We start from the raw sequence: 12,847 nt of genomic DNA, 5'->3' as shown, positions 1-12,847 counted from the left end.
AGTGCATAGATGCAAAAATGAGGTTGAAAGCTCTCCCTAAAGATATGCTAGCATAAAAACATCCTCTGCTGCTCCTGCTCTCTTACTTGCTGCTGCCCTTTCTGCTCTAAAGCTGAAACTTTGTGTACTTTTTAAAAGCAAAATTAAAATAAAATAAATGTGGGAGGAGGGAACACTAGCCTCAGATTTGTTCAAAGTTATTATCAGTGTTTCAAAAGTTGTTAGTTTGGGAGAAGTGAAAGGAATTATTTATTCAGTTTAATCCTGTGTTCTTGTGTCAGATACATCCTGTTCATGTCAGCTGGTCTTGAGTTTCGATTTCCCATTATGCAATTCATTTGCTTAATTTAAGTTTCACTTTACCCAGACCTCATTTTGTGAGCACGCAGACTCAATAGTTTGAAGCTCTTCTCATTAATTGGAAAGCATTACAAAATATTTGAGCTACTTGTGCTCTTTAAAAGAAATCAGTGATTTATTTTCTTCCAGTATTGTTAAGATTAAACATTTTACTAAACTCAAGAGACTTAAACAGGGAAAAGAAATGTCTCATTTTTCTGCAATGCAAAAATTAGGGTGCACTGAAACCCTACAATCCTTAAGCTGCAGTGATTTGTTAGCACTGAAGGACACCATAGCCACCAAGTTGACGAACATATGGACTAAAGAAGGTAGGCACAAACAGGCAGTTAATCATGTATCAAGTTGCCAGGATGTGCCTGTAGAAAATACATAGTTGTACCTGATTTCTGTTTGTAACTAACTGGATGATAAACAGACCAGATTTTTCATAAACATTTAAACCAATATTCTGAATCAATACAGGCAACTTTTTCTCTTCAGACTATTCAGCAGAACAATTTTTCACAATCATAATACATAAACTTTTGAATGCATTTTTTGTGTAAAGATACTAAATTGTGCTACATTACATTGTATATTAGTGAAAACAATCTTAATACACTTTTATTTGGTAGCATCTCAATAGCATTAATAAAAAGAAATAAAAGGTTTGTTTTGAACCAGTGGTTCCAAAGAAATTCATTAACATTTGTATGTTAGAAAAGTACAAATTTTAACATACCAAAACACATTTTCAAGAAGCAGGTTATAATGGGCCTATTTTCAATAGACTTCTTTTTCAATTTTCTTTCTTGAAGGCAATGGCTCCTACTGGAGATAGTTTCACAAGTATTAAACGATCCACATTATGCTGTCCAAATGTCCATGGTATTTTTAAATGCATGAAGGTTGTTTAGGTGTTTTTTCAGAATTCCCAACCTTGGGTATCATTAAAACTGTACTTAAATCATGTCTCATCTAGTGACCATAATTGTGAACATTCAGCAGATATCATGAGATAAGTAGCTGGAACTAGGATTATTTTATTTTAGGATGTATTTTTAGCCCTTTCCCCTTGTCAGGCAAACACAGTTAATATAAAAACTTAGACGTCGCAGCTTTTTTTCCTTTTTTACATGTTTTAGAATACAGAACAGAATTAGGTTGTGCTGGTGATTATTAAGTTCAGAAGAAGTGTGCTGACAGAGTTGCTGAGTATTTCCAGGCATTTTCTATTTTTATGTAAGATAATTTGTATATGTTTGTGTGTCAGTGTTTCAGTGCAGTAATGACTGAAGAAACAAGTGAGATTCCTACATTCCAGGGTGCAGTACTCCACATACAATTACCAGAATAGCAACTAATGTCTTGTATAGACCTGTATAGGCATGCATTGGGAGAATAGGCATTAACATTAAATTTATCCAGTATTTCAAAATAATACATGCAAGAAATTGTTGTAGGAAGTACATGTCAGACTATATATAATTAGATAAGGTTTTAAGAAGTATGGCAACATCAAATGCAAATCAACCTGCAGAGCCAAGCAGAAAATGGAGGAGAGGAGGTATGTTGTTACCACAGACTGCTCACCTTGGTTAACAACATGACTTCAGAAGCAGACTAAAGGAAAGCGAATATACCAAAATACAGTTGCAAGAACCTCACCCAGCCTGTGATTGGGAAGGCTGTGAAGTGGAAAGAACATCAGGTTCTTTCAGCCACAAATTATTTAAAACTATAGGCTTAACAAAAACACACATCCTGAAATTGCACCGTGGGGTAATTGAGCTAAAATATCCAGCGAATGCTACCAACCTCCATCAAATTCTGAAAGAATGCACCACAACCAACGAGTTCCCCATCCCTGGAACTGAACAAAACACACTGACCAAGAGATTTGTGGCAGGGGTAGGTGGGTTGCCGGGGTTGCGGGGGGGGGGGGGGGGGGGGGGGGGGGGGGGTGGTTGGTTGGGTTAAGTGTTATCCTAAATCTGAAAGCCAGAAGTTACAGGGATGCCAAATTTAGGAAACTTTCACACCTGGCCCCACCTCTGGCCTTTCCCACCCTGACCACTGGCTTTGTAAAGATTGGGAAGAGACTCTGCGTATCTAGCACCCAGTCTATTTTCTAGGAGTTCTAGGCACCTTTATGGCACTGAATTATGATGAGGGTTCACTGGAGGTGCCAAGAATTTTCAGCCTTATTTTATTTTAACTGAAAGGATAGCAGTTATTGTTGGCATTTGCCGAAACAGTTCAGCCATTAGGTTAGCAAGCCAAATTTTTTAACATTTTTTTCTTATTATTTAGCATCGAACATACAAATTAGGAGCAAGGGTAGGTCGTATATATTGTAGGAATGTAGGAACAAGAGTAGGCCATTCAGCCTGTCAAGCCTGCTCTGCCATTCAGTACAATCATGTCTGATCATCCACTTCAATGCCTTTTACCCACACTATTCCCACATCCCTTTACGTCATTGGTATTTAGAAATCTGTCAATTTCTACTTTAAATATACTCAATGACTAAGCTTCCACAGCCCTCTTGAGTAAAAAGAAAATTCTCCTCATCTCAGTCCTAAGTGACTACCCCCTCATTTTAGACTCCCCACCAGGCTTCAGTGAGATCACCTCTCATGCTTTGAAACACTAGAGAATACAGGACCAGTTTCCCCAATCTCTCTTCAAAGGAAATTCCTGCCATCCTAGGAACAAGTCCAGTGAACTTTTGTTGCACTCCCTCTATGACAATAAAATTCTTCCTAAGGTAAGCGGACCAAAACTGCACACACTACTCCAGGTGTGGTCTAACCCAGGTTCTATATAATTGAAGCAAGACTTCGCTTCTCCTGTATTCAAATCCACTTGCAATAAAGGCTAACATACCATTAGTCTTCCTAATTACTTGCTGCAGCTGCATGTTAGCATTCAGTGACTTATCAACGAGGATACCCAGATCCCTTTGTACATCTATAATTCCTAATCTCTTACTATTTAAGAAATACAACATACGAATTAGGGGCCCCTTGAGCCTCCTCCGCCATTCAATAAGATCATGGCTGATCTGATTGTGACCTCCCGCCTACTCACGATAACCTTTCACCCCCTTGTTTATCAAGAATCCATCTACCTCTGCCTTAAAAATATTCAAAGACTCTGCTTCCACTGCCTTTTGAGGAAGACAGTTCCAAAAACCTACTACCCTCTGAGAGAAAGAAAATCTTATCTCTATCTTAAATAGATGACCACATAGTTTTAAACAGTAACCCCTGGTTCTAGATTCTCACACAAGAGAAAACATCCTCTCCATAAGCACCCTGTCAAAACCCCTCCGGACCTTAAAGGTTTCAATCATCACCTCTTACTATTCTAAACTCCACTGAATATAAGCCTGGCCTGTCCATCATAAGACAACCTGTTTATTCTTGCTATTAGTCTAGCAAACTTTCTCTGAACTGCTTGTAATGCAGTTACATCCTTACTTAAATAAGGAAACCAATGCTGTACACCGCACTCCAGATGTGGTCTCATTCAGTTTCTTGTACGACTGAAGCATAACCTCCCTACTTTTATATTCAATTTCTTCGCAATAAACAAAAGCGTTCTATTAGATTTCCTAATTACTTGCTGTGTCTGCATACTGACCTTTTGTGATTCATGCACATGAACACCCAGATCCCTCTGAATCCCACAGCTCTGCAATCTCTCACCATTTAGATAATAAGCTCTTTTATGCTTCCTGCCAAAATAGACAATTTCACATTTGCCCACATTATACTCCATTTGCCAGACCTTTGCCCATTCACCTTATCAATGTCCCTTTGGAGCCTCCTTATGTCCTCTTCACAGCTCACTTTCCTATCTATCTTTATGTTATCAGCAAATTTAGCTACCATACCTTCGGTCTCTTCCACAAGTCATTTCTATAAATTGTAAAGAGTTGAGGTTCAAGCACTGATCCCTGTGGTACAGCACTCGCCACATCCTGCCAACCAGAAAAATACGCAATTATGCCTTCCCTCTGCTTCCTGTTAGCTAGCCAATTTTCTATCCATGCCAATATGTTACCCCTGACACCATCTTTTATTTTCCGCAATAACTTCTGATGTGGCACCTTACCAAATGCCTTCCGAAAATCCAAGTACAGTGCATTGTTACAACCCTTCCCCCGACGAGGTTCCCTAAAGTTGTTGATCCAGGTGACACCCCTCAATTTGTCACTGTCTGGCTGAGACACCCCCAAATTTTTATGCCCTGGGTTGTGAGGGATGAACTGGCTTCCTGCCCATATTTGCAGTTGGTTTCGAGGTTACAGTAGAGTTGACTTCGGTAAAGAGGGAGATCACGACACCTGCAAAGTGGTGAATTGAAGGGGTACTGTGCGTAGCTGTTACTTCTGAATCAAACTTCCAGCACTTGCTTTCTCAGAACAACCACCAATAGATGACACCGGGACAGCTTTCCAGCTCACTTTTAACTCCTGTGTATTCCAAGTGGGAAGTGAATTCACAAATCTGTCTGGGCATTGCTCACAGGATTTCTTGATGAGATGGTACTCATCTCCCATTATGTCCCATTGTCTCAACCAGAGGGAGCAATTACTTTCTGGATGTCTTTCCAAGTACCTTGTCTGGCAACATGGTGGGGTTCCATTACTTCTTAGGGAGCCACCCTGCAGCATTCCAGCCAGTGGCTCATGTGCATTTTTAAAAACTCAGGTCTTATTTTTAAAGTCCAATATTTTCTGACACAATTTGGGGTTTTTTCCTTCATTATCATTACAACATCCACTAGTTTCCCCTTAACCACAACACTGTGGGTGTACCTACACCACATGGACTGCAGCGGTTCAAGAAAGCAGTTCACCACCACCTTCTCAAGGGCAATTACGGATCGACAGTAAATGCTTAGCCAGCAACACCCATACTCGATGAACAAATTTTAAAAAATTACTCCCTCAAAGAACTCCAATAATTTGGTTAAACATGATTGCCCTTTCACAAAACCATGTTGACTTTGCCTGATGGCCTTGAATTTATCTGAATGCTCTGCCATGACATCTATCATAAGGTTTCAGTTAGCTAAGGGGAAGAGCATGGAACAACCTAGAGTAAAAATACGTAATTGGAGGATGGCCAACTTCAGTGGGGTGAGAACAGATCTAACCCCAGATAAATGGGAATCAAAGACTGGCAGGCCAAACTTTAATGGAACAATCAGCTGCCTTTAAAGAGTCAATACTTTGGGTACAGTCAAGTGTTTTCCCATAATGGGTAAAAGTAGAACAAACAACACCAGAGCTTCACTCAAAGGGTTGTTAAAGTTTGGAATCCTCTATCCCAGAGGGTTGTGGATGTTCCTTTGTTGAATATATTTAAAGCTGAGATTGACAGAGTTTTGGTCGCAAGGAATTTTAGGATATTGTGAGTAGATAAGAAAGTGATGTTGAATGGTCTGCTCCCATTGCTTATGCTTCTCTCTGCATGGTGAAAGGGATAGCGATTAAGGTGAAGCAGGAAGCGGGTGTATATGACAGGTGCATGTTGATAATACAAGTGAGAACCAAGTTAAATATAGAAAGTTCAGTGTGAGAAGTGTAAAAGGAAATGAGAGGCAAAGAGAGAGTATGAGAAGAAATTAACATAAATGAGAACCAAAAGTCACCAATACGCTTGTAAATAGTAAAAAGGTGATAAAAGGGGAGAGGGAGGTGGTGGGGTTGACCAGGGACCAAAAAGGGAATCTATACATGGAGGCTGGGGTAGTGAATGAATACTTTGCATCTGTATTTACCAAGGAAGAAGATGCTGTCAAAGTCATAGTGAAAGACACTTTGGGGAGATACTACAAAGGCTGAAAATTGATAACAGTATTGGAAAGGTTGTTTGTATTTAAAGTTGAAAAGTCACCAGGACTGAATGGGATGCATCCAAGGATACGGAGGCAAATAAGGGTAGAAATTGCAGAAACAGTAACTATATTTTCCAATACTCTTTAGATACTGGGGTAGTCCCAGAAGACTAGTGAATTGCAAATGTTACACAACAATTCAAACAGGTATGTAAGGATAAACACAGTAACTATAGGCCAATCAGTGTAACCTCATTAGTGGGAAAGCTTTTAGAAACAATAGTTCAGGACAAAATTAATAGCCACTTGGATAAGTGTGGGGTAATTAAGAAAAGCCAGCATGGATTTGTTAAAGGCAAATTGTGTATAATTGTGCAAATAACTTGTTTGAGTTTTTTGATGAGGTAACAGAGGGCAATGAAGGTAATGTAGTAGATGTGGTGTACATGGACTTTCAAAAGGCATTTGATAATGAGTCATAATAGACAGCCAACAAAGTTCAATCTCATGGAATAAAAGGGATGATGACAACATGAATACAAAGTTGGCTGAGCATCAAGAAACAGAATAGCGGTGAATGTTTTTTTGGACCACAGGAAAGAATAATGCGGGGTTCTCCAGAGATCGGAGCCTGGCCCACGGTTTTTCTTGATATATATTAATGACTTAGACTAGAGTGTACAGAGCACAATTTCAAAATTTTCAGATGACAGAAACTTGAAATTATTGTGTACTGGGAGAAGGAGAGTGATAGACTCAAAGGGGGCATAGATGAATTGGTGGACATGTGATAGGTGAAAATTAATGCCAAGAAATGTTAGGCGATAGATTTTGGCAGAAAGAATGACAAGAGACAACATAAAATAAAAAGTACAATTCTAAAGTGTTCAGGAGTTGAGGGACCTGGGACATATGTGCACAAATTATTGAAGATGGCTCAGCAAATCGAGAAAGTGGTTAAAATGACATGCAGGATCCTGAACTTTATAAATAAGGGCATAGAGTAGAAAAGCAAAGAGGTTAGGATGTATCTTTATAAAATACTGGTTCTGCTTCAGCTGGAATAATGTGTTCAATACTGGGTACCACACTTTAGGAAGGTTGTGAAGGCTTTAGAGAGGTGCAGATTTATGTGAATGGTGCCAGAAATGAGGGATTTCAGTCATGTGGATAGATTGGAGAAGTTGTTCTTGTTTCCCTTAGAGAAGAGAAGGTTGAGAGGAGGTTTGACAGTGGTGTTCAAAATCATGAGATCTGGACAGAATAGATAGAGAAAACTGTACTCTGGCAGAAAGGTCAAGAACCAAAGGACACCAATTTAAAATGAATGGCAAAAGAGCCAACACCGACATGAAGAAAACTTTTTATGCAGCAAGTGGTTAGGACCTGGAATGTATTGCCTAAGGGAGTGATGGAGGCAGATTCAATCATACCTTTCAAATTAGAATTGGGTAAGCACCTGAGAAAATTAGAAATCAGGGCTACGGGGAAAGGACAGGAAAGTGGGACTGGCTAAGATGCTCTTGCAGGGAGGCATCATAGACATGATGGGCTGAATGCCCTCTTTCTGTACCCTAACCATTCTATTATTCTATAGTTATATATAAAAATGAATTTTTTTAACATTTCCTTGTAGAAGCCATCGGTGTCATTCTAAACTATAGCCAAAGTGCTGAAGAACTACTAAAACGGCGGAAGATTGTGCGAGAGGCAATATTGAAGTACTTAATCAGACATGACGTTGTAATTAAAGTTTCAGCAGACAAACAGCAACTTATTGGCGAGGCTTTGTTCTACTGGACACAGAAAGAATGGAACAGAAAAGAGCTAATAGATCGAACAAAACATAAATTGGAGCAAAATGTAAAGCAGGAAATTGCAAATGCAAAGATAAAAGCCATGGCACAAGAAGTCAAGGTGGCAGGGATAGAATTGGAGCAGGCAAGACAAGTACAGGATCAGTTGAGAAGACAACTGGAGGAGCAGGCAAGGAAACGAGAGGAGGAGCAGGCAAGACAAGCAGAAGAACAGAAAATAAGGCAAGCCGAGGAGCAAATTAAGAGACGAGTGCAAGAGCAAATAACAGAACAAGTGCTGGATGAGAGAAAGAGGCAACTGGAAATGCAAATGAATATACATTTGAATGTTACACAGGTAATTAATGTTACATCAAAAAATGTTTAGCACCTCAGAGATTTTGTGTCCTAACCACTGCATTATCAGTTTCCTCAAGGTGCCTATATTTGTATATGTTCATATTTATCAGAAGAAAGTAATTCTTCCATTGTGCCCTGTAACAGTACTAATCAAAAATAGACACAATATGCTATCCAGGAAAATTAAATTGCACAAAGGATTGTGAGTGTAAAATCTATTATTCAAGATAGAAATAGATTAAAAATCAGTTGAAGTTTTTTAAAAGAAGATAGCTACTTCCTTGGAAAGTAACTGCTAAGGGATCTGGAAAAGGTTTTGGGATAAAATGATAGAGCTGCTGTGACTAATAAAATGGCAGACAAGCCTTGTTGGGTCAAATGGCTTATTCGCATTCTTAATTATTTACTTTCCTATCTCTTGGTTCAGAATTGATAAATAATTTGATTTGAGAGGTGACCCAATTATCTAAAGTTGTGGTTTACTAAAACTAAAGGCCGCTTTTTCATCAGTGCCTTCTATATCAAAGGCATGGGTCACAGCTTTCCAAATTATTACCATAAAATCAGACATGTATGCCATCTAATGCCAGTTTTAAAAAGTAAGTGCACCAAAATACATCCAGGGTGGGATTTTCTGCCCCCGCCCACACCGCCGCCCCCCTCTCCCCTCCACATCCTCGGGGTCTTCCGGTCCCGCCGCAAGTCAATGGGCTTCTGGCTGGGGGGCCACCTCGCCTGCAGCGGGTCCCACCCGCGATGGGGCCAGAAAATCCCGGCTCCCATAGGAAATATTTATTCTGGTCTAGCGAGATACTGCAGAAACTGGAAATCTGAAATTAAAACAGAAAATGCTGGCAGCACATGGATAAAGTAGAAAAATTATGTAGCCACCTCTCCATGACTCCTGCTTTAGAGGAAGGTTCACACCCCAAAAAAGCAACTTTTCTGTTCTTTGTATAGATGTTGACTAATCTTGCTGTACGTTTCCAGAAGTTTCTGCTTTTTGTTGCATTTGGTCCAGGCCATTTTCAGTTTTTTCTGGGGAGTCCAGAACAAAGGGGCATAACCTTAAAACTAGAGCTCAGCCTTTCAGGGGGAATGTCAGAAAGTACACAGTACTGTGGAGATCTGAAACTCTTTCCAACAAAAAAGCTGTTGAAGCCGGTTGAATTGGAAATTTCAAAACTGGGATTAATAAGATTCATGCAAGGGGATCAGAGATAATCTAACTGAATGGTGGATGAGGCTCAAGTGGCTGAATGGCCTATTCTTGTTTCTATGTTCTTATTTTCCCTCTGTGTATTCTTCTGCATAAAACTGGCATCTTTCTTAGGTACTACTGCAAACTAATTTAGGAGTCGGAACTCCTATTCCTGATAAAGGAGGATGTCTGATTTTGAAACCTGAGCAATGGTCTAAGTACAGCTCGGCGGTAATATAGAGGATATGAGCATTCCAAGCTCCGGTCTGGTGGTGTGTTATGCTCTTTGCCTTTCTAACGATCTGGGTATTATCCCATCATTTTCAATTTAGTGTCGAGAAGACATTCATGTTCCCTGGGGAGCTATGGTAGAAGGCTGCATTTGCATTCTCTAGTGGTCTAAAGACCACGCTAGTTTTTATTTTCAGATCTTAGATCCACTCAAGCAGTAGCTAAATTTCCTCTGTAGTCATGACACAGTCATTGGTGAAAATTGCAACTATTAGTTCCCAGAAAGAAGAAAGGACAGGGGTGCAATGTCCTTCTTCCATTCCCTACCCAATGCATATTTTTTGCTTTAAATATATTTATTGTTGCTGTTATTTTGTAGGTTTTTCTAATGATCTGACTTTATTCTTGTTCCTTAAAACATTCCAGTACAAGGCGCCATCTCAGGCAGAGGGAGACTTTGACTGCCAAATAATAGGAGAGGAGTTCTGCAAATGGTTCTTTATTCTTCTGAATTCCCAAAATCCTTCATTCGGCCGACAACCAGAAGAGTGGGGTCCACAGCACTTTTGGGATGATGCAATACTTCACTTTGCTTATTCTGTCCAGGAAGACATAATAGAGCAATATCAGAGTTCAGCAATGGTCAGTCTGCGCTTGCTGTCTCTGGTGAAGGATGAACAACTGCTCTTCAATCCCAACATCAGCAAGAATGGCATGAGATGTGTAACTTCTCCACATGGGTTAGTTGCCATAGCAGTGGCTGGCACCATTCATATGAACACGCAGTGCCTTGGTATTTTTGAGCAGCTCTTTGGGCTTGTCCGCACACCAGTCGGCAGAAACAACTGGAAAATGAAATATGTTAACCTTCAAGTGAAAGCTTTGATTGGTCAGCAGGAAATCAACCAACCCAGTTTATCTATTGAGCTGCCTGCACTAGTGGCCCATCTCAATGAATTAAATGCATTTCTCAAGTAACTTATTTTCCAAATTGGTCATGTTCAAACTCACATCCCTGGTTGAAAATCTGGTGGAGGGAATAAAAATTGGGAAGATTCCACCTCAGGAATGCAATCAGCTCCAACAAGTTACCCCTTGGAAGCAAAGTTGAAAATGACCCCCATAGCTTCTGTAGTTCAAAGCACTTCAACCTATGAAAGCAATGCCAAAAAATCAAATGTAATGAAAACATGCAAATGATTGCATTTTAGAATGAACTGCAAAATTCTGTTACTCATGGGATGATGTAGAAGTAAGGTTTGTTTTGTGTATTTATATTTACATGCGAGTGTACTCTCAAGCAATTATTTTCATGTTATATTAATAGGAATCATTAGGAATTATCTTATAATAATAGGAATCATTTTAGACAAAATGGACTAGCTTTTCATCATGCTGCCTGAAAAGATAATCCAACATTGCAGATTGACTTCCCATTATAGAACCACACTTCAGGCATAATAATAAAATGTATTTTCATGTCATTTATGGAGACATATCAGATTCTTAATAGAATATAGTACATAAGTCTGGCCTAATACTTTCTGAAACAGCAGTGCAGCAGGAAAAGAGGGCACTATTTCAAGGTTGTGGAGAGTGTGTTGACAGTTATCATGGAATGCATTTTATACCGATCAAAAGTGATCAAAAGTTCCAATGGATTATCCAAAGGATGGTTGAAGTCAAGGTTTATTTAAGAAACAGATGCTACAATAGGAAACCGATGAGCTTGGTGTTCTAGGTGGATGTGACCAAATGGACCAAAGGGCATTTTTCATCTGAATCTATCTTGTGATCTTATGAAGTGAAGCAAAATATTTTATGTCAGGAAGTGACATTTTTTATATTTTGATGGTGATACTTGTTGAGTTACTTGCGAGATTGATCTCATGCCAATTCTACCTGAGAACTATAAGTTCCTCTTCCTTTTAAAATTGGGTACTTAATTTTCAAATAGATTTTTAAAATTATGCTTTCGAAATTCAATTTAATATGATGATGGTGCTGTTAGTTTAACAAGTGTCACTGGCCTCTGCTTGCCTTTAGGGACTGATAAGCTGACAGATTCAATACTGTGTCAATAACACCTCTCTATGTACAATGTATGTTGGCTCAAATAACAAGAATCCTTTGATAAAAGCAAAAAACTGCGGATGCTGGAAATCCAAAACAAAAACAAAAATACCTGGAAAAACTCAGCAGATCAGATAGCATCTGCGGAGAGGAACACAGTTAATGTTTCGAGTCCGAATGACCCTTCAACAGAACTAAGTAAAAATAGAAGAGAGGTGAAATATAAGCTGGTTTAAGGAGGGTGGGACAAGTAGAGCTGGATAGAGGGCCAGTGATAGGTGGAGATAACCAAAAGATGTCACAGATAAATGGACAAAGAGGTGTTGCTCCCAAAGCGGTTTCCTCTACATTGGAGAGACCAAACGCAGACTGGTTGATTGCTTTGCAGAACACCTTTGGTCTGTCTGCAAGCATTACCCAGATCTCCCTGTCACTTGCTATTTCAACACTCCACCCTGCTCTCATGCCCACATGTCCGTCCTTGGCCTGCTGCATTGTTCCAGTGAAGCTCAACGCAAACTGGAGGAATAGCACCTCATCTTCCAATTAAGCACTTTACAGCCTTCCGGACTGAATATTGAGTTCAACAATTTTAGATCATGAACTCTCTCCTCCATCCCCACCTCCTTTCCGACGCCCCCCCTTTTTTTCCCAATAATTTATACAGATTTTTCTTTTCCCACCTTTTTCCATTATTTTTAAATATATTTCCATCCATTGTTTTATCTCTACTTTTTAGCCTTTTTCAATTCCTTCACCCTGCCCCACCCCCATTAGGGCTATCTGTACCTTGCTTGTCCTGCTTTCTACCCTTAAATAGCACATTGCTTAGATAATATCACCACCTTCAACACCCCTTTGTCCTTTTGTCTGTGACATCTTTTGGTAATCTCCACCTATCACTGGCCCTCTATCCAGCTCTACTTGTCCCACCCTCCTTAAACCAGCTTATATTTCACCTCTCTTTTATTTTTACTTAGTTCTGTTAAAG

General features: G+C 39.5%; 1 protein-coding gene across 1 annotated transcript; it reads left to right on the top strand.

Annotated features, from left to right (window-relative positions):
* Positions 1-367: 367 nt before the first annotated feature.
* Positions 368-11,267, top strand: LOC121290320 (uncharacterized protein C3orf38 homolog). The gene is made up of 3 exons (XM_041210636.1): positions 368-671; positions 7,832-8,349; positions 10,210-11,267. The coding sequence occupies exons 1-3, from the start codon at positions 545-547 to the stop codon at positions 10,759-10,761; spliced, it is 1,197 nt and encodes a 398-aa protein (XP_041066570.1). The 5' UTR covers positions 368-544; the 3' UTR covers positions 10,762-11,267.
* The last annotated feature ends 1,580 nt before the right edge of the window (positions 11,268-12,847 follow it).

This window comes from Carcharodon carcharias, chromosome 18 (assembly GCF_017639515.1).
Source record: "Carcharodon carcharias isolate sCarCar2 chromosome 18, sCarCar2.pri, whole genome shotgun sequence".
Lineage (NCBI taxonomy): Eukaryota > Metazoa > Chordata > Chondrichthyes > Lamniformes > Lamnidae > Carcharodon > Carcharodon carcharias.
The sequence above is the reverse complement of the archived record's forward strand: the minus strand, read 5'-3'. Positions and strand labels throughout refer to the sequence as shown.

What these genes read in the sequence shown, in the direction of transcription:
- LOC121290320 (XM_041210636.1), top strand. Translation starts at nt 545, where the DNA reads ATGTCTCATTTTTCTGCAATGCAAAAATTAGGGTGCACTGAAACCCTA. An exon ending in GAACATATGGACTAAAGAAG is followed by an intron (nt 672 to 7,831) that starts GTAGGCACAAAC and finishes ATTTCCTTGTAG; the next exon opens with AAGCCATCGGTGTCATTCTA. An exon ending in TACATTTGAATGTTACACAG is followed by an intron (nt 8,350 to 10,209) that starts GTAATTAATGTT and finishes AAAACATTCCAG; the next exon opens with TACAAGGCGCCATCTCAGGC.